General features: G+C 62.6%; 2 protein-coding genes across 2 annotated transcripts; one reads left to right on the top strand and one right to left on the bottom strand.

The window, feature by feature from the left end:
- Positions 1-1,009: 1,009 nt before the first annotated feature.
- Akt1 (AKT serine/threonine kinase 1) lies at positions 1,010-15,494 on the bottom strand. Its single transcript, XM_003463112.4, has 13 exons — positions 15,353-15,494; positions 8,130-8,258; positions 5,586-5,697; positions 5,135-5,282; positions 4,834-4,965; positions 4,681-4,746; positions 4,020-4,088; positions 3,733-3,858; positions 3,529-3,657; positions 3,239-3,453; positions 3,076-3,163; positions 2,075-2,177; positions 1,010-1,891 (listed from the first exon to the last, which is right to left on the bottom strand). Exons 1-13 carry the CDS (start codon positions 15,396-15,398, stop codon positions 1,812-1,814), a joined length of 1,443 nt encoding a protein of 480 aa, XP_003463160.1. The 5' UTR covers positions 15,399-15,494; the 3' UTR covers positions 1,010-1,811.
- A 4,766-nt stretch (positions 15,495-20,260) lies between these two features.
- Zbtb42 (zinc finger and BTB domain containing 42) lies at positions 20,261-23,929 on the top strand. The gene has a single exon (XM_013144977.3). It carries the CDS (start codon positions 21,184-21,186, stop codon positions 22,432-22,434), a length of 1,251 nt encoding a protein of 416 aa, XP_013000431.1. The 5' UTR covers positions 20,261-21,183; the 3' UTR covers positions 22,435-23,929.
- Positions 23,930-24,991: the final 1,062 nt, after the last annotated feature.

Genomic DNA, 24,991 nt, shown 5'->3' with positions numbered 1-24,991 from the left:
AGGGACGTCTTCTGGTCATCCCTGTCACCTGGACCTGCGGAGCCTGCTGTCACACCTGCTGGGCCCAGGAAGAGCCAGGCCAGATCCACCAGCCTTGTGCCGGGAAGAGAAGGGTGCAGATACACTGGGTGTGAGGAGAGCTTGGTCCTCAGCAGAGCCCCGCCACGTCTCGCCCCACTGCCTGTGCCTGCAGGCACCTGTGTTCCCTCTGCTGCTGTGTCCCACTGTGGACCATTCTGTCCCAGCAGTGGGAAGTGCGTAGTGGGCTGAAAGGGCCTCCCTCCCTGCATCCATTCCCTGTGGCTCTGGACTAGAAATGGCCCCAAGGGCTCTGCCCTCCCTGCGTTGCACCTTTGTTCCCACTCTTCAGTCAGCCACCTTCTCAGTGAGCTTTTGCTCAGGGTTGGAAGGTAATGGTTTCTACCATGCTGGTGTTGCATGGATGTGAGACCTGGATGCCTCCTCTGCAAAGCATCATTCCACCTGTAACGCTGCCACTGTGTTTTCCAGAAAACAGTAGGAGTCAGTGGTGTAGCCTGTTAGAACCGAGGACCAGGGACACCCAGAGACCTCAGCTGTCCCCTACAGGCCCAGACTGACCCTGATCACCCAATAGAAACAGGACTTTTGTCCACCCTGTGGAGTGGAGGCCCATGACTCCAGCTGTACCCCACCTGGCCCAGAGCAGTCCTGCCAAGAGCTGGCCAGGGGGCACCAGCTGCACACCCTGCAGGCTGCTGGTTCCAGTGTTGCTTGGGGACCCAGGCCCCCAGCTGCACTGCCCCGCCCAGCTCTGGGCCCTGCCATGTCCCAGTTCTTCTTGGTGGGTCTTGCTCCCATCCCCACAGGCCAGACAGCAGCTGGGGCTGGCAGCAGCCCAGACAGCCACCCCCTGCCCCGCAGGTGCGTCCTGCCGGAAACTGCCCTGTGCCACGTCAGAGGCCAATTTCAGCAGGGGCGCTGGCCTCAGCTCTTCACCCCTCAGCACTCATTAAAGCCAGCCACAAACTTGAAAAGCAATTTTTATTGAAGATTTGGAGGGAAAGTTTCATATTATAATAGTAAAAATGCTGAAATTGAATGTTGTAAAAAACGGCATGGTGCAGCAGCGGCCAAGTCTGGCCAGAACGGGGAGGTCAGAGGTGAAGCGGGGAGAGGACGAGTGTGGAGACAGAAATCATCCAGGGTGCAGGGGGCAGGGATGGCCCTCAGACACAGTGGGAGAGGCTTTCCTGTCACTGAAATTTCACTCCCAAAGCCTGGGAGTGGCAAGGTACAAGGCTCTGTCCTGCAGGCGAGCCCCGGCCTGGCCCGGCCCGGCCCAGCCCAGCGTGTCTGAAGGGCCCGAGTGCAGGGGCTGCCTCATACCCCACCCAGAGGGGACGGCACCAGCCAGTATGTCCCCATGAAGCTGCTTCTGGTGCATAGGCCGGGAGAGGCCCCGCACCCCAGGTGGGGGCAGCCAGAGGCACAGCCACAATGGGTTAGTGCAGGCCCTGCCCAGACCCTCAGCCCACACCACAGGGGCTGCAGAGGTCCTTAAGGTGTCCTACGTGAGTAATTGTTCTGAGGGCCAAGGCCACGTCTGGAGAACAGGTTGGATGAAATAAATTAAGAGAAACCGCAGGACAGTTTTTCTCTTGACCTGGCCAGGCGGCAGGCCATCATCACAGCAGCAGCATCTTCCCATGTGGGGGGCTGGCGTCGCTCCTCCCAGTGCATCTGAGAAATCAGCCATCCGATGCAGGTGATCTGATGGAGGCGTCCAGGCCCTCATGCGGACATGGCTGCCGTGCCCCTGCCTGGGCCCCTCAGGCTGTACCGCTGGCCGAGTAGGAGAACTGTGGGAAGTGTGGCCTCCGTTCACTGTCCACACACTCCATGTTGTCATCTGCAGGGCAAGACACAACTTGGACTGGCTGAGGCCCACCCGCCACTGGGCAGGGTTGCAACCCTGGACATGGCGACACCAGCCCTCAGGACACAAATCAACACCTGAGCAGTCATAGTCTGGACTGTAAAGCATGTGAAGCCCCCAGGGCAACTGGGTCTGTGGCCCAGAACACGCCCTCACCTTGGTCAGGTGGGGTGATGGTGATCATCTGGGCTGTGAACTCTTCGTCAAAATACCTGGTATCAGTCTCTGAGGTGACCTGTGGCTTGAAGGGCGGGCTGAGCTGCAGGAGGCACAGCAAGGGCTAGTTACAGGCCCCAGCCTGCACCCCAGTGCACCCCAACTCGGGAGGCACCAGCCCCTTGCAGTACCCAGACTCCAGTGCCATTCTGAAATAGCAGTGCAGGGGGTGGGCCTGGCAGGGGAGCTGCGCTCACAACCCCATAGGACCACCCCAGGCCTAGCCCAGCAGCAGACCCTTGCCCAGGATGAGAACAATCCCTCCTCTGTGCTCCTCACAGGCCTTCTCAGGAAGAGGTGCACAGAGTGACCCCACCTCCTGGCAGAGGGCAAGCATGTCGGGCAGCAGCTGGGTGGGAAAGAACCCCAGGACCCAAGCATGACTGCCTGGGTTTGGGAGAGGCTAATCTGGATGGACAGGGGCCGCTGGAGCTTCCCCTCTTGTCAAGCCCAGGGAGGGACCGTCCCCTTGGAGGAAGAAGCCTCAGATACCCTTGGGGCCCACCGGTGAGGACCCCAAGACATCATCGTGGCGTCCAGCCTGTGGATCAGGGCTTCTCAGTGAACCCAGGCTCCCTGGTCACAACTGGTCAGGAGGGAGCACTGTTCATGATCCTTACCCTCCAGGGCAGGGCCAAGACACTGGGCAAGTGCCTGGGGCCCTGCCCACCACTGTGGCCTGTTACTGGCACTCAAGTAGACGCCAGTGAGGGTATGCTCAGTGGCAGGCACCAGGCCCCTCCGAAGGCCAGGAGGTGGGCGCCCCCGCCCCACAGTTTTCCTCACAGCCTGGCTCCTTGAGGAGGAGTGGGGAGCAGCCTCCCTAGTGAACACAGGTGAGCTGGCCAGGGCGCGCACGCGTGCCCATGTGGCTGGGTGGGCAAGCATGGGCTGAGTGTGACAGGCACATGCACACGTGTGTGAAGACGTGGACACGGCACCTTCTTCTCATACACGTCTTGCCACACAATGCTGGCGAAGAAGCGGTGCTGCATGATCTCCTTGGCGTCCTCGGAGCCCCCACCAAGCCTGCAAGGACAGGGCTGGTTCAGCGCACGCCCGGCCCGGCCCCGCCCTCCGGGGTGTGCCGGGCAGGGGCCGCACCTCTGCTTGGGGTCCTTCTTGAGCAGCCCTGAGAGCAGGGACTTGGCCTCGGGGCCCAGAGTGCGTGGGAATCTGATCTCCTCCATGAGGATGAGCTCGAACAGCTTCTCGTGGTCCTGGTTGTAGAAGGGCAGGCGGCCGCACATCATCTCATACATGACCACACCCAGCCCCCACCAGTCCACCGCACGGCCATAGTCGTTGTCCTCCAGCACCTGCAGGGAGACACAGCGTCACTACAGGCTGGGGCACAGGGCAGCAGGCACAAGAGGACAGGACGGGGCGCACACCTCAGGGGCCAGGTACTCGGGCGTCCCGCAGAAGGTCTTCATGGTGGCACCGTCCTTGATGCCCTCCTTGCAGAGCCCAAAATCTGTAATCTTGATGTGCCCGTCCTTGTCCAGCATGAGGTTCTCCAGCTGTCGGGGGCCTGGGCTTCAGCACTACCGTCAGACCCCGCCACCTGCCCACCCAGGGGCGCAGTGGGGTCCCACCTTGAGGTCCCGGTACACCACGTTCTTCTCCGAGTGCAGGTAGTCCAGAGCCGACACAATCTCCGCACCGTAGAAGCGGGCCCGGTCCTCCGAGAACACACGCTCTCGGGACAGGTGGAAGAAGAGCTGTAGGAGGCAATGCTGAGGGGCGCAGGGGAGGGGCACCCACCACCCCAAGGCAGGACAGGGCGGGACCGGCCCAGCTCCGGGAGGCTCAGGAATCACCCTCACCCGACAAGCCCGCCATGCACTTCTACCGCGGCTGCCAAGGGCCGCACCCTGCCTACCTCACCACCATTGGCGTACTCCATGACGAAGCAGAGGCGGTCATGAGTCTGGAAGGAGTACTTCAGGGCCTGGAACAGAGCACAGCTGCAGCCATGGCCCTCTGCGGGGTAGGGACAGGTGGGAGCTGTGCACCCCCGGTGCCAGGTACCCAACAGGCACCGAGGTGTCTTCCATGGATGAGTCATGGGCTCTGGGCTTGCATCCAGGGTAAACGATGGGACCTCGGAAGCAGACTGCACCACACTCTGGGGCCACCAAAACTGATCACAAGTTGAAATTTCCCACCCTGATGTTCCAAGCTGTCCGGCCACCTCTACATCTCAGAACACAGGCAGCCTCATCCAAGGAAGGTCACCAATGGCTGGCCTCCCCCAGGTGCTGACCCCAAGCTCAGTGGCTGACTGGACAGGGGCTTCCCCTGAATGCAGACACCCAGCACACACCCTTCTGGACAGGAAGGTTTGCAGAGTTGTGGGCTTCTCCAGCCCTTGGGCAAATGGGTGGAGACCAACGTCACTACCCCTGCCGCTGCATACTGAGCACAGCAAGCACAGCCCATGGCCCACATCCAGCACCATCACACTCAGCCTGCCACGGGCCACATCCAAAGCCCAAGACGACATCTTCCTGCATCAGCCCACTGTGAGTGGCTTCACTCACCGTGAGGAAGGGGTGCCTGGAGTTCTGCAGAACACGGTTCTCAGTGAGTGTGTGGGCCACCTCGTCCTGGAAGGCAGGATCAGCTTAGTGTCTGCTTGCCACCCGTCTGCTCCCACCCGCCTGCCTAACCACCCACCCCACACCCACCCACACCTTGGCCACGATGACCTCCTTCTTGAGGATCTTCATGGCATAGTAGCGGCCAGTGGCCTTCTCCTTCACCAGGATCACCTTCCCGAAGGTGCCCTTGCCCAGCAGCTTCAGATACTCAAACTCGTTCATGGTCTGTGGGCAGCAGGCAGCGCCGTTAGTGCCCCCGCTCCTCACACCTGCCCGAAACCCTCAGTGGCAGGGTGCAGGTGGGCCTACAGGCTCAGCAAGGACACCAGGCCACACTCAGGATGCCAAGTGAGGACCCTGTGCCCTGCAGGGAGCTGGGGAAGTCCAGCCTTACCACACGGTGCTTGGGCTTGGCCAGAGACACCTCCATCTCCTCAGCCCCCGAGTTGTCGCTGGGCGAGCCTGACTGGAACTCCATCAGCTCCTCCTCCTGCCTCTTGAGACCATCGGCCACTGTCTGGATGGCAGTGGTCCACTCCTCCCTACAGGCATCAGCTGAGTCACCTTTGCCCTTGGGCAGTACAGCCCAAGAACCTGGTCTCCACAAGTCTGGAAACCTCCAGGGGCGGGGACAGGGCAGTCCAGCCCCAGTGGCACCGCACCCCAACCCACCCTTCTTCACCTCTGGCTTCAGTTTTCCCAGCTACCGCACACAAGGTGGGGCAGGGCTTGTTTCTAGAATGGGACCGAGCGTGGCTGTGAGCAGCAGACACCATAGTCCCTGGCCCTGTCTGTTTCCAACCTGAGCCTCCGCCCACCGCAGGCCCATGTCCCACCCTACATACCGCTCCTCAGGTGTCTCCACGTGGAACGTGCGCTCAATGACTGTGGTCCACTGCAGGCAGCGGATGATGAAGGTGTTGGGCCTGGGCCGCTCCGTCTTCATCAGCTGGCATTCTGAGGACAGGGCCAGGGAGCATTTTGTGTGCCTGCCTCCCCCTCCCAGCCATGTCTGCACAGCAGCCCACCTGGTCCCAGGTCATCCAGGCCTTCTCCAAGCCTGTTTCCATCATAAGCAGGGCTGGGCCCTGCTGCAGCTGTGACACCCTGCTCTTAAGGCGAGAGGTGTCCCCAAGAGACCCCCTCCCACAGCACATCCTGTCTTTGTATTGGAGCCCCCAACTCATGCCAGGCCTTGGAGAGTAAGGGGCATTGAGGTCCTGGAGCAGGTCTGGGACGCAGCCTGCCCCATCGCACCCGGTGCACAAATGTCTGTGGCTTTTCCAAGCATAGCTGGAGCATCTGGAGAACACACACAGCTGGAGCACATGCACACCTGAAGCACATACATTGGAGTGCATAAACCTGCAGCACACCGGGGGTAGCTACACACCTGGAAGACACAGCTGCAGCACTGCGTCCTCCTTGAGCACACAACTGAAGCAGGCACACTTATAGCATGTGCACATGTGCACCACACACCTAAAGCATATGCCCACCTGCAACACAACACACTTGGGACTACTGTGCACCTGGAGCACACACACACCTGGATCATGGCCACCTGATTTGCACACAATTGTGATACACGCATATCTGCAGCATGGACACCTGGGACTCATGTATGCCTGCAGCACCCCCCCCCCCACACACACACACAGTGGATTGATGGTGAGGACAAAGAGGCCTGAGGAATGAGACTTGTTTGTGCAGAGAGGGTTTCTGGGCAGGGCTTGTAGTGAGGGGCCAGCAAAGGGGCCTCCCACATTCCAGCACCAGGGCCCTGGCAATGTGCAGGGCTGGCGGAACTCCACTGAGTGAGTGAAGAGGCACCTGCCAGGCCTGGGGCCCAGAGGGGGACTGAGCCAGCTCTGTGGGAAGGCCCTGTGTCAACACCACACACGGGAGGGTGGAAAACCTGCCTACCCTGTGTGACAGCACAGAGCCCCCTCCTTCCTCCAAGACAGCCTGTTGGAGGCCACCAGGTGGGAAGCCACATCCAGAGTGGGGTTTTCTGGAGTGTCCAGAATCCACCCTGGGGAAAACTCCTGGTCACGGAGGCCAGCGAAGCCACCCCAACCCATGCCCTGTCTCCTGCAGCACACAGCTGGGCTGCAGCCCTGGCCCTGGCTGGTGCCCTTCCAGAGTCCCCCTCTGCCCTTGCTGGCTACGTTCACTCTGGGGTGTGCTCCAGGTACCTTGCCAAGGCCACTCCTCAGCCATGAAGGCCCTGGTTCTGACTGAGGGGACACTGGACAGAGTTTGGGCATCTCCCTCCTCGATCTCTCCTATCCCAGGGCCACGGACTAGCAGACCACTCAGCCACTGCTGGGCCTGCAGCTGGAGGAGCTTTAGAGGAGGACAGGGTTCAGAGGAGCTGGGCCCAAATAAAGGTCCGCAGAAAGCCCTTTAGCCTGGACCTCTTAGGGCAGGATCTGCTCCTCCAAACTGGGCACCCGGGGCTCACAGCACTGGCTGTGGCCTCCTCCTCAGAGCACAGGTCGGAGACTCGGGATTGGCGATGGTACAACCAGGGTTCCAGAATCTCCTTGCTCCTTTTTCTGCCTGCAGATCCCAAGGCTGAGATTGTTCCACATCCAGCCTGAGCCCCAGGACCAGGGCCAGGAACCAGGACCCAGTGAGGTTGGGAAAGCCAGAGGACCCAGACCCAGGGAGGAGGGACAGAGCTACTTGGAGGTGGGACCATACGGAGGTGCCAGAGTCCAACCCACAGTGCACACTGCACTATACTGCCAACTGCAGCCTCAGACCAATCCCAGAGCCTGTCTTTGGCAGCCCACCCCTCACAGATGTCCCACAGCTGAGCCCTGATCATCTCTGGGTCACCCCTGTACACCTGATCCTGTCCTGGACCAACCCAGGGAGAGCTGGCCATAGGGTGACAACCAGGAACCCAGCATCCCATCTGCTAGGCCCACACAGGCCGGGCTTTCTGGACACCCATGGCCCTCAGCCATGGTGGAGACAAAGGCACCCCACAGACATGGAGGCTCAGGGAACCTTCACAGGCAAAGCCATGACTCCTCCCGGGGGTGGCAGAAGCTGTGAGAGCTGAAAGCCCCCGCCCAGCATCCTGTCTACCCTGCCGCAAGGGTCCCCATGAGACCTGGTGGGCTCCAATTAGTCCCCAGTGCCATAGCCCCCAGCTTCCAAACAAGGGCCCCAGGCGACAGCTCCATCCTGGCCAAGCCCGAGCTGACCAGAGATGACCGAGTCCCAGAGATGACCTCGGAGCCAGCACTGCCCAGCCTGCTCCCCAGGACAGAGGCCAAAGGGGACCTCAGCGGAGGCCTGGCACGCAAAGGGCTCCAGCCATTCCTGCCACACACCATCCCTTCTCCAACCTAGGGCACTTGAGGGACACTTACGTGCCACAGAGAAGTTGTTGAGAGGGGACTCACGCTGGTCCATGTCCTGCGGCCGCTCCTTGTAGCCGATGAAGGTGCCATCATTCTTGAGGAGGAAGTAGCGCGGCCGCCAGGTCTTGATGTACTCCCCTGTGGGCAGACAGGAGGGCCGCTGGGCCGAGTGCACAGCCGGGGAGGGCACTGGACCACAGACAGGCACTCTGGGGACAGACACTGAGAGCGCCCAGCCACGTACCAGGGCTCAGGACCAGAGCTCTGCTATGGCACCCAAGGGCCAGAAAGTGGTGGCTGCTAGTAACAATGGCAGGTGTGGCTACCACCTGGTTGGCCCCTGCCCGAGGATGGAGCCAGTGTGTAGCTCGGCCAGGGGCTCATGGCGGACGCAGGGCCACCTGCAGCCCACCTGGACTAGGCCACAGGGTGTCCACCCCACCTGGGACAGCACTGCTGGCGGCGCCATTTGGCCTGTAGAAGCAGGCCTGGGAGGTTCCTGCAGCTGGGCACCAAGACCAGCCCAGTGCTGACCCAGCCCTGCCCTGGCCACCAGGTACATGGCAGCATTTCCCTCACATTCTGCAGCATCAGCCACACACAGGCACTCGCGAGTGGGGCCGAGAACAGATGTCCTCTGTGATCTCAAGCGACTGTCATTTTTCATACTGACACCCGGAAAAAATGTTTCATTTACATTTTGCCGAGCAAGGAGTCTGAACAACAGGGAACTTACTAATTAAGCAACTTCTTCATCTGGGGGCACTGGGCAGAGGGTGGGGTGGGACCTGAAGGGACAAGTACGCAGGGATGGCTTGGTCCTACGGGGCAGCCTCGCACACCCCAGCCGCCCAGGGTCCCCAAGGAGCAGGTCCCCATTTCCAGGCAGCACCCTCGACTTCCCGTAGACCCCGAGGTTTCACCCCCTGTGGTCCTCCTGCAGGCCACGCCACATCTGGGTGTCCGGGTCGAGGCCCAGGCTCCGGCCTCATGGCCTCGGCCCTACCCTCCTCCCATACCCACCACCCAGTCTCCCCACCCAAGCAGTCTTCACTCTGCAACATCCTGGCCAGAGGGAGATGCACGGTGGACACAAGTGCGGGCCCCCAGCAGGGCCTAAGTGGTTACCCAGATACAGGCTTGGGAAAGGCCGACCAGAGCCCACCCAGGCTACCCCAGCCCCAGATGCCAGCAGGAAGAGCTCCTGTCCCCGTTGCCTGTGAACAATGCTGGGGTCCTTCTGAGAGAACAGCCCCCCTTGCTGCTGGCATACAGCACACCTGCAGCCACCAGGGCACCTGCAGCTGAAACTGGACCCCAGGGTTTCTGGGGGCCATCACCCAGCACAACCCACCCGAAGAGGAGGGCATCTGCCTATCCAGGGTCCCACAGCCCCTGTGGACAAAGCTCCAGCCCTGGCCGTCCACACCTGCCAATCACGTGGCCCCACTGGATGCAGGGCCTGGCTGCGCAGCATGGGCAGAGGTGGAGGGAGCAGAGCAGGCAGGGGGTACCCACCCCCATCCCAGCCCGCCCGCAGCGAGTGCCCACCCGCCGGCACCAGTCTGGAGCTGTCGGCCCCTGATGGAGTACCTCCCATCTCACCAGCTGCCGCTCCCCAGGATGCTAACTGAGCCGGGCGGCTGATGAGCACTGCACCCCGTGCCCCGGAAATCCATCTTGCTCCACCAACTGCCACCCGCCCCTCACAGCCCCGGACCACCACACCAGCACGCAGTCCAACCAATCAACTCCCAGCCTGACCCCAACTCGGCCCCCTCCCAACCCCTGCCCCACCAGCCCTGCCCAGCCATTCTGGGAGCAGACCTGGGGGTGCAGGCCAAAGGTAGCTGTCGCTGGGAAAGACTCCGCCCCCTAGAGAAAAGCCAGGAAGGCCCAAGAGCCTCCGGTTGGAAAGGACCTGGCCTTCCCATTTGCCTATGGGTCCCAGCACTTGACCCCTCCAGAAGAGAAACTGGGTCTCTGCACCCAGACCAGCCTGGACACACAATCTTTCTCTTCATCTCCTGCCTCTGATCCAGCCAGGACATCACTGGGGTGGGAGCAGCTGCGACCTGGCCATGGCCAGCACATTAACAAGTTCCGTCCAGACAGGATTAGAGGAAGACCAGCAGTGCAGACCATCGCCCTGGAGACCAGGAAGGCTACACAAGGGGCAGTCTCTGAGGGCACCTTGGGGTCACAGCAGATGGGACAGGCAGGAAGGGACTGGCCACAAGGCCCCCTTCCCCTCTGTCCTCAGTGTCCATGGAAGGCTACCCATCCAGCCTGACCTCCCTCCCTTGGCCAAGCTGGCTCCAGCTGGGCACTTGTGCAGCCCATAGCCCGCAGGACCACAGTGCCCAGCCTCCACCTCAGGTGCCCTCACAGGGCCCTGCTCTGGATAGATGCGAGCAGGAGGCAGAGGATAAAGACAGGTCAGCCTCCCAAGACGCTGTCCCTCCCCAGGCCCCAATGCTGCCTGAAGCCACAGGTCCACTCCACAGGAAGGACAACCCAAGGTGGCCTAGATGTCAGAGTGGGCTCAGCTCCCACAGGCAGCCACTGTAATGGGATGGCAGTCGAAGGTGTACCTCCTGCCTGCTGCCACAGTCCAGGCAGGCAGAGGTGGGCACCTGCCCTGCACCACCCCTCGAGCACAGGGTGCTCCAGGGCCCAGCTGCAGGGGTGGACAAGGTGAGCCAGGGACCAGGCCCCAGCTCAGGCTGGCAGCAGGGCCCAGACCTCAATGAATACCCCAAGGCCTCAGTATTCCTGTGGTCCCCAGCCAGGACAGGGCCTCTCCAGGCAGGCTCCTCCTGGGCTGGATGCCGGGTTCCATCAAGGATTCAGGAGGGCCTGGTTGCCAAAGCACCCATGGATGGGGCTAGGCCACAGACACATCCCGGGTCTCTCCAGGTGGCAGGAGCACAGGCCTCTCTGAGCCACACTGGCCTAGCCATTGCATCCTAAGTGCCACAGACACCCCGAGTCCCAGATCTTGGGAAACTGCTGGGTAAACACTTTGCCACGCCGTGGTGCAGTGGCAGGCGGCAGCTGGCGGGGCGCCAGGCGACAGCGAGCTGTTTCTCCACAGCAAAGTGAGCCCCAGCAGGCCTGCGGAGCAGGCGCCAGCTGACAGCAGCGACCACACAGTCCCCCGCTGCCGCCACATCCATCGTGTGTGACAGCTGCCAGGCACCCATTTACCTTCTCCAGCACATTGAGCACGCGGGCAGCCTGGCCAGCAGCCCCAAGGCCAGCGGGCAGCACGGCCAACTCCAAGGCAGCCTGTCTGCTGCACCTCTGTAGTGCCCAGCAGGTGCTGGCCATCGAGGGCAGGGCAGGGCAGGGCAGGGAGGGGTCATGCAACCAAAGCCCTGGCCCCACCACCCACTTGCTCCCCAACTGGCCCTTGGAAGGCAGGTGTCTCACCGAGCAAGCTCTGTGGACTTCTCTCCAGCCCACAGTCCCGCCCACCCTCACAGGGGAACCTAAGACTCCCACAAGGGGACACTCGTATTACAGAGAAGCAGTGACCACAGACCCAGGTGCTGAAGGACACAAGTAGCTCCTCACAGGCTCAGGCTCTGCCATCAAGCAGGCATCAACACACGCCCTGTCCTGGGACCCCAGGGAAGGCTAGGTGCCACCAGGCTACCCTCCAACCTTCAGAGGATATCACCACCCCTCCCCACTGCCTCCTCCCCCCTGGAGCTGCCCAGCACCCTCCCCTGGCCAGTGAAGGAGGTGATCCAGATTCCTCCACGCCACACATCCAATCTGTCCATCCGCCACCGAGCCCAGTGATGCCACATCCTTTGTCCCCCAAATCCTCCTACTCAGCCCATACCCATGTTGGTTTATGGTCTTCCCAATCCCAGTGCCTCCAGGTGCCGTCTCTGCCTGTCCTGCTCACAGAGCTTCTCATACTGGCCACCAATCCTGTGCCACCAGCTCCCCTCCACGGAGCTCTGTCCCCACCCCAGACCTGTCACCTATCTGCTGGCCAGGTATAGCCAGACAGCAGGGGGCCCGCCACAGATGGAGGTCCCGTAAGGAAAGGGAATCATTTTGAGGCACTCAGCACCTCGTTCAGTTCAGAGTGGTGCCCATGGACGCACCGCTTCCCCCAGCCCATCGAAGCCTTCAGCAGGGTCAGGGACGGCAAACAGGCAGTGCCGCTCAGCAGGGACAGGAGCCCAGTGCTTCTCTTGGGGCACCTACAGGCCAGGGCAGATTCCCCAGCCCAGTGCAGACAACCAGAGGACACAGAAGCAAGGGCCCAGGGCCTGCCCACTGCCGCCCCCCAGAGCGGACCTCACCACCCTACCTCAGAGCCTACCCTGGGTTCCCCCAGAGGAAGCCCCTCCTGACGCCTCACCGGGCAGGCCCCAGACACCACTTGAAGGAGCTAAGCCTGGGGCTGCAGTGCTGGCCACCCAGACCCAACACCCTGGGGTCCCACCCATACCCCAGCCCCACAGGACAGCTGACTGTGAACCCCAGTGCCAACATCTGCAGACACAGAACTGTTATTTCTCAAGGTTAAAGGAAAGCACGTTCAAAAGCAAAAGAAAAGACGGCAGTGCAGAGGGTGGGTGGCCCCCGGCAAGCGGAGCTGGGCCAGAGCAGGCCCAGGCCCAGCTGGGGAGAGCAGGGAAGACAGGGCAGACGGGGCGGTGGCCTCTGCCACCACACCGGGCAGCCTGGGCAGCAGGCAACAGCCTCCGCTCCGCTGAGGGGGGTGAGGCAGGGTGCTGGCACCAAGCCTGGCCCGGGTGTGCCCAGGCAGGGGGTGCCAGCTTGGCCATGCCAGTTCCCCCTACCTCCCCACCCTGACAGCACTTCTAGGAACTGGCCTGATGCAACCAGCCAGGCCTCTCCCAGGAGCCCAGGAGTCCAGGAGCCACCTGGCTCCACCTCAAATCTCAGCTTCCCTGTGGGACACAAACTCTGTTTCCCACAGGGCTGCAATGGGATCAGGAGGAGTCCAGGACCCAACATCTGGGTGGGTCTCATGGCCTCGTGCCCACTCCAGGAGCACCCCCCACTGGAGGACACCCCTTCCAGACAGGACAACCAGGGCTCAGGGGCCTCTGGATCCAGGCTGGGGACAGCAGTGACCCCATCCCCGGGCAAGGTCGCCCGCTTCCTCTTTTGTTGTTTGTTTTTGAAGGGAGAGTTCAGTGCGCTCACAAAACAGGAAACGCGGGCCCTGCACCGCCGACCCTCGCCACAGCCAGGCTGCTGACCTGCGCCCTCTGCCTCCCCACCCCCCTCCCCGTGACTGGGCCACCAGCCGGGCTGCTGCACCCTGCACACCTCACAGCACAGCTGAGGGCACAGGCTCGAAGCCCCCTGGGGTCAGTGCCCAGCCCCCGGCTCCCAGGATGCCTAGGGCCAGACCAGGGGAGTCCACAGCAGACACTCGCAGCCTGACCAGTGTGCAGCCTCCTGGGTCCAGCTGAGCTGAAGCCCGAATGCTGCCCCCACAAGCAACTGGGTTGGTGCAGGCCAACCGGACCCTCCCCACTGCCCCGTGTCCCCTTGTTCCTGTGTCCTGTGCCCCAGCCGCTTCCCTGGCCCTCTCCTGGGGCAGCTCCTGCTCTGCTCAGCAACGCTGAGGACAAAGGGAGCCTGACTGAGGGGATGTGAGCAGGGCTCCCTGAGGTACTGTCCTGCGGCGCAAGACACCCGCAGGCTCATCCTCATGACCATGGTCCCCCCGAAGCACGGTCGCCCTGTCTCAGTGGCACTGTCTCCCTGGGAGTCCGGTCCCAGGAAGCCCATCCAGCTAGCGTCTACCCCAAGGGGTCACAGAGGACCAGGTGTGGCCAGGCACCCCCAGTGACAGCCCAGAGTCCATGGGGAACACTGGGCATCAAAGAGGACACAGTGGTGACTGCCTTCACAAGAAGCCCCCCGGGAGGGGGAGACTAACAGGCAGGAACACTGGTGCCACCTTCCACCTGGATGCCACCCCATACCTGTGCCACCTATGATGAGGCTGGGAGGGAGCAGGGCTGGCCAGGGCCCTCTCCCCTGGCCTGGGAGGGGAGGCTGATGTCCAGCAGAGCCCCACCCCCCTCCTTACTCCCATTGTACAGATGGGGAAACTGAGGCCCACGGTTGTCCATGACCTTCGCTCTGTAAGGCAATACCATAACAGAGTGACCCAATGGGGCCCCACGCAGCCCTCAGGACACCCCACAGGGCCGGACGTCCCACTCTCCCACTCTGGGCCTCAGCCCCCAGGGAGAGCCCCGGAGCAGGAAATGCCCCAGGAACTCAAGGCCAAGCATCGCCCGGTAATCAATCAAATGGTTGGCCAACCAACAGCAGCCAAGAAGGCAGACTGGGGGCTGGGGATTTAGCTCAGCGGCATAAGCACCTGCCTTGCAAGCAGGCGGTCGTGAGTTCGATCCCCGGTACCAACAAAAAGTTAAAAAAAAAAAAAAAATAAGGCAGACTGCGCAGCCCAGAGGAAAGCAGCATGGAGGCAGGTGGACCCCACACCAAGGCCCAGGCTGCTCTGGGGCACCAGGCGGAGGGAGGGGGCGGCAGGCCGGACGGGGCAGTCACAGGCTGCAGTCTGTGACTGCAGGACGGCACTGACCTCCCAGAAGCTGCCAAGTCGGGCTGCCTTAGTGTGAGCTGACGGCTCCCTCCTGCTGCTTCGCACCCTCTGGAGGTCCTGGCATTGCGTCTCTCTCACCCCACAGCCTCCTGCCTAGTCCCCACAGCTCCCAGACCTACTCTGCTGAGGAGCTCCTATATGTCCCACAAAACCCCATCTCATGATACCAACGTTGGTCACACACCCATCTGATCTGTCCTGGGACCACCCCCAACAAAGACATGGCATCCATTAGCCTGAGGGCATGGTGAGCCCCTGGCATTAGGGAATCACCAGGACTTCCAGAGGAGAAGTTCCAGAGAAAGAAGTGTAGAGGGGCTGGCCAGTGCCCACTCTAGGGCAGGAGGGCACAGCCAGGCCCCTCTTGGGGATGCAGGGATCCCACAGAGCAGGCTGCACCCTGAGTGGTAGAAGCCCCAGCCCCAGAGTCCAGCCTGAGGTGGTGGGCCCTGTGCTGCCCTTGGGAGCCCCGGGCAGTGCCTTCAGGAAAGCCAGGAAGGTGAGCACACCATGCCAGCCCCACCCCAGCCAGTGCCTACCACCAGGGAAGGCAGGCTGGGCCCCAGGCGCCAGCCGGTTAGCCACCACTGACCTCGCTTGTGCAGCCAGCCCTCCTTCACAATGGCCACGTCACTCATGGTGCCTGCAGCCCCCACAGGCCGGGGTGGCCCCAGGGTGCTCGTGGTCTCCACAGTCTCCTCTCAGATGCTCGGGGCCCAGCCCTGGCCGCTGCGTCTGGAAGAAGCGGCAGGCAGGGTGTGAGGTGGCACTGCTGGGGTCTCAGACACACCCCGCCTCCTATTCCTGCTTTTCCCACCCTCAAGGCCTCCGAAGCCGCCTGCCCCACCTTGCCCAAGCCCACCTCCTCTTCCTCCAGACGTGCCCAGTGCCTGGCCACCCTTACAGGCTGGCACCTCTGGCAGAGACCCTGCACACTGGGAGAGCAGAGCCCTGCGGGAGACACTGGCCCTCCAGGAACTCCAGCCCTGCTAGGCCACAGCACCCTGGCCTCAGAATTTGGTTCATCCCGCCAGCCCAGTGCTGGGCGCCTGAGACAAAGACATGCTCAGAGGGTCCCATCAGTGAGGGACACCCAGAGCAGGGTGCTTAAAGATCGACAATCACGGCATTTAGGAGGCCACAGGTGGGGGCACTGTACAATCCCTCACCCTGCAGGGGCCAGAACACACTCTGCCCATCAGTCCACAGCTATCCTTCTGCAAGTACTGTACTCCTAGGCATCCCTCAAAACCCAGTTCCCATGTCACCACCTCTAGGCATCCTGTGAAGGAGCCTTTGTACAGGCCTTTTGTCAGCAGCTCTGTGCTGCCGCTCAAGGCACCACAGGAGATGTGAGGACCAGGTGGCATGCACCCAAACGTGGGTCCTTCTCCAACCATCCCAGACACCCTCCCACCAGTCTCATCTCTGGCCTATTAAGGCTCGAGCTAGGAACCCACAGTGTCACTGGATCACTGTCTTCTGCATCTGTCTCAGCAGGAAGGCCTCAACGCCAGTGTCAAAGGCCAGGACAGGGAAGACCCAGTGGGTAGAGGAAGTGGGCATTCAGCAGGCCCGGGCAAAGCAGGCAGGAGGTCCCCAGCCCAAGGCAGCCACAGGGGGATCTGTGGCCTGGTGGGCGTGGCCTGGAGGCCTGCAGGCTGCCACCCCCACTGCCAGGCCCAAGCCTGCTGTTGACAGTGACAGCTGTTGGAGGCCTGTGCATAAATACATCACACCACACAGCCTGGGTGTGGGACCACACCTCTGGTCCCGGGACCTGGGTGCCTCATGTAGGAATGGGGGCAATACCACTAAGGCCTGAGGCACAATGCCCCAAACAACACCTGGGATCCAAGTCTGGGAGCCCCGTGTCCAGCGGCCACCAATGTACCCGCCCTTCACTGGGGCTGAGGACAGCAGTGACCAGCAGCCACCTAGAGTGAGGTAGGGCTAGGGGCCACATGGCATAGGCCCAGCCCTAGAACCAGCTGGCCCAGGGTGGCTGTCTCGGGTGCCCCCCTGGCTCTCCAGGTCCCCTGATAGCCAAGGTGGGCAGCTCCTCCAGGCCTCGGCATGCAGGAAGCAGCTTCCGGGCCGGCAGGGCCAGGCGCCCTTTGTGGGCTAGCCTGGGCGCCCTGCCACCGCGACAACTTTTCGTCCACGGGAAATGAGGTCTCCTTCCAGGCCCTCCCACGGGCTCGCAGGCCCAGCCTTTCTCCTACCCCAGCCCCGCTCCGCGGAGGCCCGCCGGCCCAAGGCGCCGAGCCCCCGCGCGCCCAGCGGCGCCCCTCTCCCCGGCCGGGCCCGCGCCCCAAGGTCAAGCGGAGGCCGGGCTGGGCGGCCGGCTCCTCGAGCCCGCGCCCTCCGCGCCCAGGCCGCGCTCGGCCACTTCCTGCTCCGCCGCGACCCGGCAGGAACAAAGCGCGGCGGCCACGGCCGGCACGGGGGGCGGCGCACTCACCGGCCGCGTGCGAGCGGGCCTAGCCGGGCCGCGGCCTCGGGCGCCCGCCGCTCCGCATCCCGGGCCGCGCTGGGCGGGACCGCCGGAGGCCGCGGGGCGCGCGCGGGGGGCGGCGCGGGCCGGGCTGGCGCTGCTCGGTCGCCGCCGCTCCGTGCTCGGGCGCCGCTGCGCTGGGCCGGCCCCGCCGCCTCGCCTCGCCTCGCCTCGCCTCGCTCGGTGCCGCGCCGCCGCCGGCCTCTCCCCGCCCTCTCCCCGCCCCGCGCCCGCGCCCGCGCCGCGCCCACATCCGCCTCCGCCGCCCCGGGCGCCCCTAGCGCGCGGCCGGTGGCCAGGGCGGAGCTCGCCGGCGAGGAGGAGCAAGCGCGGGGCCGGGCCGCTAACCGTGCCGCGGGGCTCGCCCGGCCTTGGGTCAGCGCCTGCGGAGCGACTCAGTCCGGTTCGCAGAGGCCTGAGACCCTGCTGGGGTCGGAGCGGCAGCTTATGTGCTATGTCCTCGGGCTGGAGCAGGGAGTGGCCGGCCACTAGTGTCCCCAAAGGAGAGCAGGATGCATGTGGGAGGACCCAGTCACAAACGCGGGTGGGGGTCTTAGCAGGGGACAGAGGAGGGCACACCTGGCCTAGGTCACACCTGAGCCAGTGAGATGCCCAGAGGAGAAAGGGGAGACTCGCGGTGGGGAACCTTTCTGGCTGGACTCGGGTGGACGGGTCTGCAGAATGCCCCCAAAATACCCCCCATTCTTGCACAGGGGCCGCAGTGTCCCCCACCTGTCCCTTGTCCCCCTCTTGGCTGTGGACTGCTCGCTGCCCACTCCCCACACAGAGCGCCCCCCCCCAATATTAACCCTTTAGGGAAAAGACCCCTTATCACGGGTGTGGGGAGTCATTTTTCATCCACAGGTCAGAGTTCAGCTGGGGCTAGGTGGAACACTCAGGATGGAATCTGCAGCTACAGTTGGGGCATCCCTTGCCTTCTGGACCTGCCAGAAAAACTCCCTGAGTACTGTCTGGGGTATAGGGCACCCTCCCGGCAGGCATCAACTCAGATCACAGCGTAGATGCCTGTCCATCCCTCACCCGGAAAGCCCTCCACTGCCTCCCTGCCTGGTCCCCTGTGGCTGTCCCATGGGCTGGGTGGCCTACCAGTGGCCACAGAGCCAGCAGGGCGCCCTCTTGTGGAGATGCAGCAGTGCCCGCTGCTTTCTGGTGGGAGCCCAGGAGGCATCCCCACCTGGTGGCTGCAAATCCCACACCTGCTGTCACCCAGCATCCAGGTGGCACCCAGTCCTGGCTTCCCTCTGTGTGCACCAGTGCCCAGGCAGAGTCTCCCAGTGGGAAGGACACCCCCTCTTCTGTAGCCTCCTGGGAAGAAGCAGAGCCTCTCCTCTCTCAGCAGCCCTGCGGACCCTGACCGTGGCAAGGTGAGGGACCAGCCTTGGGCTGACCGGCCGCTCCTTGGAGCCAGGTGTTCCTAACAGAAACTGCAGCACTGGTCCCTGCCTCCTGGCCTGTCGCCTTCCACAGCTGTCAGCCCTCGAAGGACCCAGGGCTCCATCTGCAAGGTCTCAGCAACAGCTGCAGGCTAGGACTTGGGCAGCTCCCAGGCCAGATGGAGGCCCTGGTCTGGACAGGCTCTGCCCACACTGCCACCCCCCATGGGGCTCTGTGACTGCCTCCTGCCACTGCACGAGTCGGTGTGGCAGGTGGGACCTGAACACAGATCTTCAGGAGCGCACTGGCCTCTCTTGCTCCCTGCCTGCTCTCTGTCCATGCCAGCTGGGCAGGGCCCGCAGGCACTGACCTCTTTGCTTCTCATGACCTCTTGGTCCTGCTAGCCATGCAAGGCAAGCTGGGAGGCTCTGCTAGACAGCAGTCAGGGAGGAATTGCTGCTGAGGGTCCAGAGGGTGTCACCACAGTACAGCCACATGCACCCAATGGATACTACTCGGGAGAAGGCCTCAGGAGCCCAGGAGGAATGCCCTGGCTAAGGACAGGACCTCTGAGCAGAGACAAGCACGAAGGGCCACCAAGGGCTCTGGGGATGAGTCTTCTACGACTGAGTGACCAGCAGGACAAAAGCCCTGAGGTTCACATTCGAGGAGACTTGGGGAGGCACTCAGCTCCCCCATTTTGCAGCTGGGAATTACCAAGGATCGCAGGGATAAGAAGGGTAGGGGCAGGGCTGGCCTCAAGAGGGGCAGCCAGACAGGCTCTATCGGACCTGACCCAAACCCGGCTATTGAGGATATACAAAGGAAGGGTCCTAAATAAAAAATAGACAAAATTAAAAAACAAAGGAAGGGTCCTCTTGTGGGAGTCAGGATCTGCTCGCCCGAGGGCTGCATGTCTGGTCTGTTCCAGGAGTCCCCATTGCATTGTCAGATTTAGGAAATAAAAATGCAGGTGCCCAGTCAAATTTGCCTTTCAGGTAAACCCAGAATGTTTTAATATAAGAGGGGAGCTTTCCTTTCCAGGAACTTTAGATGTGGGCTTCAGGATCTTGGGCAGCCCCCCCCCCCAGGTATGAAAGGTCCACTGGGGACCCTCCTGAGCTGCCCTGGGGATCCCTATCGCTCAGCCAGGTACTCCTCTCCCAGTCCAGCGATCAAAGCTGGGGGCTCCCTAATCCCCACTGACTGTCCTTTGTGATCCGCTCCCATCCAGCACCCACACACTCATATGAAGGATCCTTTCCCACCCCCAGCCACCCCCAGCCTGGGCAGTGCCCCCTTTCGGCATGTCCTGCATGCTTGGGCTCCCCAGCAATGTGAGTCGGTAATTCCAAATGAGGCTGGTGGGAGTGGGACCCTGGCTCAGCAATTTGACACCTGTAGTATGGCTTTGAGCATGTCACCCCTCCTTCCCCCAAAGAGGATAAAAACAAGAGCAGCTAATTAACGGGACTAAACTGTGACTCCGCACGGCCTCGGACAGCGCCCCCAGGCTGCGCCCAGGGAGAAGGCGCCGGGGCTCTCCAACCCCATCCCTCAGCCGCTCACGGGAAGAATCCGCGTCTCTTCGAATCCTTTCCCACCTGGATACCTGGCCTTCTCCGTGTCCCCATTTGGGTCGCGGTCCCCCGCCCACCTCTGTCCCTCCGCTGTGCCATGTGTTCCCCCAGACACCTCGTCTGTCCGGAGGGGCTCGACCTGTGCTCCGGGTCACCCAGCTTAGCGCCCCTACCCCGACTCAGTCCAGGGTCAAGGAAGGTGGGGATTGCCTATGCTAGACTTCCGGATCGAGACTCCACTGTCTGGCGTGGATAAGGAGCAGCATCCAAGAAGGCAGTGTCTTTTCTTAAGGCGTACGAAGCCCCTCCCACAGCCCTCTCCCTCTCCAGATCCGGCCTCTCCAGGGGTCCCGGGACCGAGTCCGCCGACCACCCCTGGGCGGGCACTTCGACGGCGACCTCTGCACTCCAGTGTGGTGGGGGCCCGAGGGCGAGGCGGGGGGCCGGCCGGCAAGTATCGCGAGAGCCCTGCCCCGCCGCGCCCCGCAACCCCTCCTCCCGCAGCGCCCCTGCCGGTTGCGCGCGGGGCAAGCCGGACAGGACGAACCGGGGAAGGGTGACGCGGTGACCTCAGCGGCTCTGCCGCACCGGGAAGTCCCTCGGCCCGCCTCCTTCAGCCTGCGCCCGGATGGCGCTGCCTCCCTCCCGGGCCGGGGCGGGGCGGGGCGAGCGGCGGGGCGGGGCCGGCAGGGGTTGCGGGAGGCGCGGGGAGCGGGGTCCGGCTCCGCCCGCCGCGCCCCGCGCTTCGTTGCCATAAAGGGGGGCCGCGCGGCGTCCGGCGCGGGGCGGCGTCGAGGGGCGCTTGGGCAGGCGGGTGGAGAGGAGTTCGGGGTGGCAGGGGGCGCTGGCTCCCGCGGTGGCGCGCCGCTGTTTACTTTCGGGCGAGTTTTTCCGGCTCGCGGCAGGTGCCCGGCGGCTCGGCTCGTCGCGCGCGGGGATGACGGCGGCGGCATGGAGGTCCCGGGGCACGGCCGGCGCCTGCTGGGCCGCCTGAGGCAGCAACGAGAACTCGGCTTCTTGTGCGACTGCACCGTGCTGGTGGGCGACGCGCGCTTCCCCGCGCACCGCGCCGTGCTGGCGGCGTGCAGTGTCTACTTCCACCTCTTCTACCGGGACCGGCCCGCCAGCGGCCGCGACACGGTGCGGCTCAACGGCGACATCGTTACGGCGCCTGCCTTCGGACGTCTTCTGGACTTCATGTACGAGGGCCGCCTGGACCTGTGCAGCTTGCCCGTCGAGGACATTCTGGCTGCCGCCAGCTACCTGCACATGTATGACATCGTCAAGGTCTGCAAGGGCAGGCTCCGGGAGAAGGACCCGGCGCGGCCCCTGGGGGCCCCTGCTCCAGGGGCCAAGCCGTGGGCCCAGTCACCGTGCCCCCTGCCAGCGTGGACTCCGGACCTCTGCAATGCTACTCAGACAGCGAAGATCCCCGCAGCGGGAATCAAGACTGTGCTCTGTCTGCCAACATCCAGGTCTGCCCCTCGGCAGGCCCCACGAGAGTCGGACCGAGCCCTGGACCTGTCGCTGAAGCCCAGCCCGAGGTCGGAGCCGGTCCAGACACCCTTCTTCAGCAGCAGGAGGCAGCCAGGCGCTCGGCCTCTGGTAAAGGATGAGCAGGTCTTGCCCTGGGAACCGAAGGAGAACCCCCGCAGCACCCTGCAGCCGCCCTGTGCCCCTACAGCCCAGCGCCTGCCCCTGCCCCTGGACTTGGAGCTGCTGCCCTGCCGCGGGGCGGCCCGCCAGAAGCTGGAGCTGGGTTCTAAGCTGGTGGGGGGCAACTCCGAGGAGCTGGATCACCGAGAGCGCCTCTGCATCTGCCCACTGTGCTGCAAGCTGTTCCCCAGCACCCACGCTCTGCAGCAGCACCTCAGCGCTCACTTCCACGAGCGGGACCGCACCCGGGCCAGGCTCTCACCAGACAGCGCCGTGCCCACCTGCCCGCTCTGCAGCAAGACCTTCTCTTGCACCTACACGCTAAAGCGGCACGAGCGGACACACTCGGGGGAGAAGCCCTACACATGCCTGCAGTGCGGCAAGAGCTTCCAGTACTCGCACAACCTGAGCCGGCACGCTGTGGTGCACACTCGGGAGAAGCCACATGCCTGCCGCTGGTGTGAGCGTCGCTTCACACAGTCGGGGGACCTGTACCGCCACGTGCGCAAGTTCCACTGCAGCGCCGTCAAGTCCCTGCTAGGGTGACAGACCCTTAGGCTGGGTGGGACCAGGGATGGAGGTAACCAAGTTTGGAGACATGGGCCTCAGGGGTCCACCTGGTATAGAAAGGTGCTGTTCCCCATCTCCCAGCCAGGTTCTGGGACAGAACTTGGGCTTGGATTTCTCAGTGTGGGTGACACAAATGTCCTGTGTCCAGGGACTTTCTGACCACTGCGCAGGGTGCCTCTTGAGCCTGGTTCCTTGTAGGCAGTGGCTCACATGTCTGAAGTCATTGGCAGGGCACCTGGAAGAAACAGGCCGCCTGGTGGGTGGCAGCAGGAGGCCCTGCTGGAAAGACCTGGGCATCACAAATGCCTGCTGAAGCCACCAGCGCACAGCTGGTATCATGAGCTGCATCCCTGGTGGGGACCCCGAGGCAACAAGAGAGTCAGTGTCCCTGGGGTGGGACTTCAAGAGCTTGTGACTCTCCCCTCACTGTAACTCTGGGCGTAGAAACTGGGAATTTGGAAATGAATTATCTTTGGATCCAGCAAAATGCTTTCTGAGGCCTCCAAGTGACTGCCTGTTGGCAGTGGGCCAAGTGCCAGGCCAGGGAGTTGACCCCAGGGTCTCTCCTGCCTGTGGGAGGTCTCGGGGGCCTCAGGCATTTTTGCAGCAGGAGCATGGGGTTACCAGGAGTGATGTCTTCAGGGATTCCCCTGTCCCGTGGGGCAGGGGTGGGCACTACCGTCACATGGGGAGGGAACCTGGCATCCCCTAGACCGGAGCCACAGCAGCCCATTTAGTTCACAACCACTGGCGTCAGAATGGACATGCCTGCTGCATTTGGAGTCCCTTGGGCCACCCTCATCATCAGTCATGCCACTGGGACCTTAACAGTTGTAAGCATGGGTTAGGTGGAGTGAGGGTGCCCTGACCTGTAGGGGCACAGCAAGTAGCAGAGCTGCCCGGACACCTGCTGTTTCTGCTGTGGTTGGATAAGGCACTGGGACAAAGTCTGGCTGAGTCTCAATCATCGTCTGCTTTTAACACTTGATGTTGTATTCATTTGTCTGTTGGACTCAGAATGGAATGACCTTATCAGTGAGGGGACAGACCACAGTCCACTTTCTTGTGGTGCCTGTGCTCTCCTGGTGTCTGTGCAGCTAACCTAGAACCCCAACCACTGTAGTCCTGGAGAACTGAGGTGAGGGGACACTTCCTTCTGGCAGTCCTGGCTCCTGAGCCCACCGCACAGGGCCCAACACAAGTTCTGTGCTCTAGGTTTGCATGTATGTTCGGCACCCAGCAGGGCTGATGGAGCCCGCAGCCAGCAGGAGAGCAGCTGCCACTAACAGGGATGCAGGCTGTGTCGCTGGCCTCCCTGAGCGCTTTCCTGTGGCAGGGGCGCCCGCCCTGAGTAATCAACATTAGGTTTGTTGTCTTTGTGCGCAGTTACTGTGACGTGAATGTGAAGAGAACGATCAGTTTCAATTTTATAGCTGATGGTTCAGATAAAATATGCACACATACACATGCATATGTATCTAAGATACTGCTTTGGGAAAGAGATGTGTGGAATGAGCTGTGGAAGGAGCCTGCCTGCTGGGGCAACTGGAGAGTGACCCTGGGAGACAGATGCTCCTCCCCGGGTGCTGCCTGGGCCTGGCTGGCTGTGGAGATGAGTGCTACGTCCTGTGTTCCCACACCAGGCTCATCACGATGCTAGTATAATAAAGGCTGCCCAGGTTGAAATGTTAGGTCATCCCTGGGGTTGGCAGGGCACAAGGGGTGGACACCACTGGCTAGGACGGAGGGCCAGCAGGGGTGGGCATTCTGGGAGCTGTGCCAGATGCCACACGTGCTCCTGCAGGGCACAGGAGCAGTGTGGCAAGGCAGGTGACCAGCACACCCTCTCTCTGTTGGAGGTTGGAGAAAGGAGCCAAGAAGGGCAGGCCCTGTGAGGAAGAGCTAGGTGCAGGCTAGGACAGTAGGCTGGAGGAGGTGAGTCCTCCTGACTTCATGATTGGCATCTCCTCCCTCCACCCCTCCCACCTGCCTCCCTCATGGAGGATCCAGATTCCTGTAAGCTTCTTGTGCTCAACACTGTCCAGGCCCTCCTGAGTGGGTGGCTTTGCAGACTTGGCCCCTTGGGGTGAGGTGAGCTGGCTGGCTTCCCTACCCCACTACCATGCTGCCTGACATGTAAATAGGGGCAAGGTATCCCTAGCTGTGTCCCTGGGCTTCCCTCCCTTCCTGGGCAGCTGGGAGGGAATGGTCCTTCCCAGGCTAGAGCCTCCTGTCAACTCAAGAGAGCCCCAGTGGCTGGACTAGGCTCAGGGCAAGCAAGGCTATGCCTGCCAAAATGTCCCCAGGGATCAGGCTGGGTGGGGAATGGGCCAGTCTTGGGCCACTTCCTGTGGCCTTCCCAGGCTTGGGTCCAGATGCAAATCCTTGTCCCCAGCCACTCCCCATCTGGACCCCTACCATGTCCTACAGGGAACCTCTCTTTTTCCCTGTTGAGCACATGGCTCAGCCTGGGCCTGCTAGCTAGGAGGAGGAGGTGGCAGCTGCTGAATGGCAGCCTGGGGAGGGGCTTCCT

The sequence above is a fragment of the Cavia porcellus genome, unplaced genomic scaffold, assembly GCF_034190915.1.
Source record: "Cavia porcellus strain 051 isolate PalLab524CR breed Dunkin Hartley unplaced genomic scaffold, mCavPor4.1 scaffold_31, whole genome shotgun sequence".
In the NCBI taxonomy this organism is placed as follows: Eukaryota; Metazoa; Chordata; class Mammalia; order Rodentia; family Caviidae; genus Cavia; species Cavia porcellus.
The sequence above is the reverse complement of the archived record's forward strand: the minus strand, read 5'-3'. Positions and strand labels throughout refer to the sequence as shown.